Consider the following 7,360-nt stretch of genomic DNA (forward strand, 5'->3'; position numbering starts at 1 on the left):
GCACTCTACTGTTAATCCACATTCCCAGCCTGCCAACTGTGTTTTTAAAAGTTAAAAACTTGCCAGGTGCTGGTGGCTCACACCTGTAATCCTAGCTACTCAGGAGGCTAAGACCTGAAGATTGCTGTTCAAAGCCAGCCTAGGCAGGAAAGTCCATGAAACTCATCTCCAACAAACCACCAGAAAACCGGAAGTGGTGCTGTAGCTCAAGTGGTAGGGTGCTAGCCTTGAGCTGAAGAGCTGAGGGACTCTGTGCCCAGGCCCAGAGGTCAAGCAAGAAGAAAGGAGGAGGAGGAGGAGGAGGAGGAGGAAGAAGAAGAAGAAGCAGCAGCAGCTGCAGCAGCAGCTCAGGCCCTGAGTTCAAGCCCCAGAACTTGCAAAAAAAAGAAAAGATAAAACTTCCCACAAGGAAATGTGCATGCTCCTATGACATCCCTGTCAACCCTGTCACACACTTAAAGAATTAGAGGAACATTCCTAGGAGCAGAAGGGGGGTTGATCCGTCTCAATGCATTTTTTCAATGAAACTTGTGAGGCTATATTACTCTCATCAAATCCACACAAAGCTAAGTGCTGTGGCTCACACCTGTCATTCTAACTACTCAAGACACTAATATCTGAGGATCCCAGTCCAAAGACATCACAAAGCCAGCCAGTTGTGGTAGTACACACTTGCATTCTGTAATCCCACTATTCAGCAGAGAAAGATGGTGAGGGCCATGATTCCCGGTAAAAAGTTGGTGAGATCCCATCTCTACCAACAAGGTGAGTGTGGTAGATGACCTGTCACCCCAGCTTTTGGGAAGCAAAGGTAGGAAGATAGAAATCTAAGTCTGACCTAGATAAAAAAAAAATGGGTGAGTCTACCAAAAAATAACTAAAGCCAAAGAAAAAAAAAGTGGGAGTGTGGCTCAACTGGTAGAACTCGTCTAGCAAATGCAAGCCCTGAGTTCAAACCCCAGAACTGCTGCACAAAAAAGGTATCAGAAGTCAAACTCTACAGACCAATGTTTCTTGTGCATCTACATGCAAGTATCAACACAATGCAAGCAAAGTGTGGCAGCAGCGTACACCGAGGGCTGTGTGTACACTAAACATGGTGCATCCATCACAGGAACACAAACTTGGCTTACGATAAGAAGAGCAGCCTAAGCCAGGCGCTGGTGGCTCACGCCTGTAATCCTAGCTACTCAGGAGGCTGAGATCTGAGGATCGCGGTTCAAAGCCAGCCCAGGCAGGAGAGACCGTGAGACTCCTGTCTCCAATAAACCACCAGAAAACCGGAAGTGGCGCTGTGGCTCAAGTGGTAGAGCGCTCGCCTTGAGCTGAAGAGCTGAGGGACAGCACCCAGGCCCAGAATTCAAGCCCCATGACCGACAAAAAAAAAAAAAAAAAAGAGCAGCCTATGCAATACATATATTAACAAAGTAAGGGACAACAACATCTCAATATATTCAGAGAAATAATTTAATAAACCCTACTGTCCGCAGGCGTGGTCTCTGCGTCTCAGCCGGGGTTCCAGGCCAGCCCTGATGTCATGGTGAGACACCCTCCTCCAGCTCATTTTGCTTTTTTTGTGCCAGAACTGAGGCTTGAAGTCAGGGCCTCATGCTTTATCTCTTGAGCCACACTTCCAGGTCTAGGTTTTTGCTAATTGAAGGGAAGAGTCTCACAGATTTGTTTGCCTGGGTTGTGTGTGATTCTCAGATCTCAACCTCCTGAGTAGCTGGGATTATAGCTGTGAGCTGCTATGCCCACCTGCTAATTTCACTTTTTTTTTCTTTGCCAGTCCTGGGGCTTGAACTCAGGGCCTGGGTGCTGTCCCTGAGCTTTTTTTTTTGCTCAAGGCTAGCATGCTACCACTTGAGCTAGCTCACTTCTGGACTTTTGGTGTGTGTGTGTGTGTGTGTGTGATTAATTGGAGGTAAGAGTCTCACATATTCTCCTGCCCAGGCAGGCTTCACACTGAGATCCTCAGATCTCAGTCTCCTGAGTAGCTAGGATGACAGGTGTGAACCACTGGCCCCTGACACTTATTTCACTCTTAACGATGAGACTAAATACTTCATATTCTTCCCCTAAGATCAGGATTGAGATAAGAATTAACACTTTCTAACTCCACTCAGCCTTGTACAGGAGGTCCTGTCCAGGGTAATTCAGTCAAAAATAAGAAAAAGTCATCCAGATTGGCAAAGAGGTAAAAATATCTCTGTTCACAGCATACATCTTCATGGATAGAAAATTCTAAGGAGCCTGGGCACCGTGTCTCACGCCTGTAATCTAACTTATTTGGGAGGGCCTTCGTTTGAAGACAGCCTAGATGGCAAAGTTTTTGAGACTTTTATCTCCAATTAACCAACAAAAAGCCAGAAGTGGGGCTGGGAAGGTGGCTCAGTGGTAGAGCCTTGCCTTGCATGCATGAGGCCCTGGGTTTGATTCCTCAGCACCACATAAGCAAAAAGAAAAAAAAAGCCGGAAGTGGCGCTGTGGCTCAAGTGGTAGAGTGCTAGCCTTGAGCTGAAGAGCTGAGGAACAGCACCCAGGCCCAGAGTTCAGGCCCCACAACCGGAACCCCCCCCAAAAAAGAGCCAGAAGTGGAGCTATGACTCAGTAGTAGAAAGTCAGCCTTGAATGAAAAAGCTCAGGGTAAGCACCCAGGTCCTGAGTTCAAGCCCCAGTAATGCCACAAAAATTAACTAAACCCCCCCCTTGGAGATCTCCCAGAGAAATCTCCACTGTTCTGCCAGTTCTGTTCTTACCAGCGCTCCTCAGTGGAGACGTGTGCAGAGTCTTGCTCTGGTCTGTGCTGCTATAATAGAACGCCACAGATGGGTAATTTTCCAGGAACAGGAATTTGTCAACTCATGGCTCTGGTGGCTGAAGTCCAAGACTGAGGGCCAGAGCTCCTAGGGGCTTTGCTCATGGAAGACGTTATCATGTGGTGAGAGGGAGGGAAGGGAAAAGTTGACCTCGTCACCTCTCATCACAGACATGCTGCTTTGGCAGTGCAGGAGCCCATCCAGAGGGCTCCGCTGCCACTGGAGAGCACCCCTCCCCCCACGCCATCTTTTGGAAATTTGCGCTATCCTTTGGAGCTGTTTCCAGCACAGGAATTTGGGGCCACATTAAGACCATAGAGGGGCCAGGCGCCCGTGGTTCACACCAGTGGCTCACATCTTAGCTACTCAGGAGGCTGAGAGCTGAAGATCGAAGTTCAAAGCCAGCCTGGACAGAAAAGTCCCCGTGAGACTCTTTCTCCAACTACTCAAAAACCAAAATGTGGAGCTGTGGCTCAAAGTGGTAGAGTGCTAGCCTTGAGCAAAAAGAGCTCAGGGACAGTGCCCAGGCCCTGAACTCAGTTCCCACTACAAAAAAGACCATTGAGGTTCAGCTGCCCCCTTTTAACTGGAAGCGGAGCCCCCGCCCAAGCTGTTGGGAAACAGGCTGGTAGGGTGGGGAGCCTTTCCAAGAGCTTGCAGGTGGAATCAATGCAGGAATGTAGAAATGCACTTAAACTAGAGGTCTTGTCCCTACCTGTTTAGCAATCAGGGTGGTTCTGGAAGCTCCAATTCAATCTAAGATTTTCATGGAAACTTTCAGCAAAACAGACTCGAGGGGCCTTGCAGCTTGGGGCCCTGACCACACCTGTGTAAATACTGGCACACTTACAGAACCAGCCTTCCTTCTTGGCTGCGCTTAGGCTGACTGCTTTTTTATTTTTCTTTAGATTTTTTTCTAAGTCAAAAAGAATTGAGAAGTCTAATGAAAACTTCTAACATGCGCAGAAGTTTCTAGGGGAAAATAACCCTTTTGGAGCACACCCTTCCAGGCTGCTGATTCCAGCTGCTGGGCTCCTGCTCCCCTGTGGAGCTGGGTCCCTGCCAGAAGCCACAGACTTCCCAGGCAGGCCAGGCGCTTCCTGTCTGCAGGCCTGCGGAGAACTCCAGTTCAGGGGCCATCATTGTTTCTTCTTGTTTGAGAAAGCTGGTCTTGCGTCCATCTGAAACCTCACTGCAACGTCCCTTATAAATAGCATGGTTCTTGAAAGTCTCCCCCTCCCCCCGTGTGTGCGTGTGTGTGTGTGTGTGCGTGCGTGTATGTGTGTGTGTGTGTGAGAGAGAGAGAGAGAGAGAGAGAGAGAGAGAGAGACAGAGCTAAAACTCAAGGCCTTGCACTCTCGATCTTAGCCTTAGCCATGCAAGGCTGGCACTCTCCACTCTACCTTCAGTTTCTTACTAGATACATGAAGATAAGAGTCTCTTGGATTTGTCTGCCAAGACCAGCTCCAAACCTTGATCCTTAAATCTCAGGCCCCTGTGCAGCTAGGATTACAGGTGTGAACCATGGGTGCCCAGCTTGAATGTCTCTTTTGAGCTGGTTTTAACAACTGTCTTGACTCTTCAACTAGCTAATGAGTTAGTTAAACCTTTAACACACTGTCCTCGTTTCTCAGGAATGTCAGAACACATTAGTATTCCCAAAAGTTTAACAACAGACATTTACTTGCTCATCGTTCCAGAGGCCAGAGTCTGAAGTCAAAGAATCAGCCATGCCGGTTTCCATGGGAGGTGGAGGAATGGTTCCTTCCACAACACTCCGTCAGGATCACCGCACACACACCTCCTTCCCATCCTCCTGGGGAACACCAACCACTGGGCTTAGGGCCCTTGACCTTCAAAGGTTTCTATCTAAAAGCCCTTGAGTTAATCATATCCATCAAGATCCATCTCCAAATAAGGCACTACTCACAGGCTCCGAGCACTGAGGACAGTGCACACGCGTTCCTTTCACCTCTGTGTGGAAGCCCCGCTTCTTACTGCTGTTTAAGCTCTTTTTTCTTTCATATCAGTTATGAAATCTGTGGGGACTGGGGACATGGGTTTGTGGGAAACGTGAAGTGCTAAAATTAGGAAGATGACCTTTGGAGGAGGGGTTGTCATGGCACTGGAAGGGGGCATGCATGGGAAGGTGTCGTGGTGCCCTGGAGAGGGTTTTCTTGGTGTGATGGGCCCAGCAGCACCCAGCGTACTGGGTGCTCCGTATCCAGTCCAGGGCATGTGCTGTCCATCTGGAGCACAACGCTGCGGCCTAGGACAGGGTGCTCCGTATCCAGTCCAGGGCATGTGCTGTCCATCTGGAGCTGCGGCCTAGGACAGGGTCTGGGTCTTTGAGATGGAAACAGGGTAGGATTCGCTCTTCTTTCAGAGGAGTTCTCAACCCTTTCCTTCCTGGTCTCAGAGTGGCAGTGGCGGTTGGTTGGTGGACAGGCGTCCAGTGGCGTCTGTGCTGGATAGTGCATGATTATGGGGCATGTAGCTCTTCCTTTCTCCTGACATGTCAGCCTGGGTGTCACCTTACGTCTCCTGGACCTGTGTAGGTACAGGGCTAAATGGGAGCATTCCAGAACTCCTCATCCTAGGAGGGCGCCATGTTCCTCTGGCCTGGACTTGGAGGATGACAATCAAGCCTCAGTCCTTCTGGCAAGAGTGAGGACAGTGGCCTACTACACAGCCAGCCATGGAGTCTGGAATTCAGTCTCCTGCAGAAAGGTGACAGTACATACTAGGCTTGTCGTAGTTGAGGAGAGGGGGTTTGTACCAGACTTCTCTTTTACTGCAGATTGCTGAGGGGCAGCAGGGCAGACACACAGGGGACCGTGGGCCTTCCTTCAGGGGCAGGGGTCCTCACTGGAGGACACGTCTTCAGTCTTTACCTGACCCCACGCTTCCTGAGCCCTGGAGGTGGGTCCTCAGTAAAGGACAGACTCAGGACTCTCCACTGCACCGCTCCACACGCACACGGATGCCCTGAACCTCCTCAAAGCTGATCAGTCACCTGCTGTGCTAGCCCGAGCCTGGGGTATCCTGAGCCCCAACTCCTCTCTCCATCTGAGAACACTTTGTGTCCTCTCGGGGTATCTCCCGCATGGGGTCACTTCTCTGTGTGTCCTCTGGCCCCAGCTACCAGCCTGGCTCTCAGGTCCACTGGTGGAGCCACCAGCCGCTGCTGTCACTGTGAGGTGACAGATATCTATGGCACCCACAGTTTTGAGCCCCTGTGTGGCTACACAGCTTCATCTACAAATCCTGACATTTGGCATCAGAAGTACCACATGATATGATTTTTTTTTTCTTGTCTTTCTCTTTTGGTACTGGGGATTGAACTCAGCAAGCGCTTTGCCACTGAACTACATCCCAGACCATGATACCAACTTTTTTTTTTTTTTGGGTCCAGTCTTGGGGCCTGAACTCTGGGCCTGGGCGCTGTCCCTCAGCTCTTCAGCTCAAGGCTAGCGCTTTACCACTTGAGCCACAGCGTCACTTCCGGCTTTTTTCTTTTTGTTTATGTGGTGCTGAGGAATCGAACCCAGGGCCTCATGCATGCAAGGCAAGTGCTGTACCACTGAGCCACCTTCCCAGCCCCTTGTGAGCTGTTTACTGGAGATAAGAGTCTCACGGACCTTCCTGCTGGGGCTGGCTTTGAACCATGATCCTTAGATCTCTGCCTCCTGAGTAGCTAGGATGACAGGCTTGCGCCACCAGCACCAGCCACGATATGAACTTTATAAGACAGCTGCAGATGCTCAAGGCCAAGTGACCGGCTGACACCCACGTGCTGTTTGGAATGCACCCCATGGTGTCGCGGTGAGCAGGGGTCCTGGAGCTTCCATGAAGCTCAAGGCTTTTTTTTTGCCAGTCCTGGGGTTTGAACTCAGGGCCTGGGCGGCTGTCCCTGAACTGCTTTTGCTTGAGGCCAGCGCTCTACTAGGTGAGCCACAGCGCCACTTCTGGCCTTTTCCTGTTTCTGTGCATGTGAGGCAAGCTCTACACCAAGCCACATCCCCAGCCCTGAAGCTCAAGATTTTCTTTTTGTTTTTTGGCAGTCGTGGGGCTTGAACTCTGGGCCTGGGCGCTGTCCCTCAGCTCTTCAGCTCAAGGTGAGCGCTCTACCACTTGAGCTACAGCGCCACTTCCGGTTTTCTGGTGGTTTATTGGAGATAGGAGTCTCACGGTCTCTCCTGCCTGGGCTGGCTTTGAACCGCGATCCTCAGATCTCAGCCTCCTGAATAGCTAGGATTACAGGCGTGAGCCACCAGCGCCAGGCGAAGCTCAAGATTTTCGAGCAGACCCCGAAGCCTCTGGGTGGCCTGTCTCGGGCTGCAGGCCCAGGACTGCGGGTTGGCCCCCTGCTGGCTGCAGTCTGCTGCATCCTGCTGTCTGCTGCCCAGCCAAGTGTCCTGGGCCACAGAACCGGCCTTCCCCTGCCTACCTTGGGGTGAGTGCACCTGAGGTGCTGGCCCAGACTGTGAGGGGAGTGCTGGGAGGCGGCTGAGCAGAGCCTGGGGGGACACTGGCGGGGG

At 51.0% G+C, this 7,360-nt stretch overlaps 1 protein-coding gene across 1 annotated transcript in view; it reads left to right on the forward strand.

Moving 5' to 3' along the window:
* Positions 1 to 5,517: 5,517 nt before the first annotated feature.
* Positions 5,518 to 7,360, forward strand: part of Adck5 (aarF domain containing kinase 5) — a 14,923-nt gene continuing 13,080 nt past the window's right edge. The window contains exons 1-2 of the mRNA XM_013033854.1: positions 5,518 to 5,549; positions 5,620 to 5,741. Coding sequence (XP_012889308.1) covers positions 5,518 to 5,549; positions 5,620 to 5,741 — 154 coding nt within the window. The remainder of the gene's footprint in view (positions 5,550 to 5,619; positions 5,742 to 7,360) is intronic.

This window comes from Dipodomys ordii, unplaced genomic scaffold (genome assembly GCF_000151885.1).
Source record: "Dipodomys ordii isolate 6190 unplaced genomic scaffold, Dord_2.0 Scaffold179, whole genome shotgun sequence".
NCBI lineage: Eukaryota > Metazoa > Chordata > Mammalia > Rodentia > Heteromyidae > Dipodomys > Dipodomys ordii.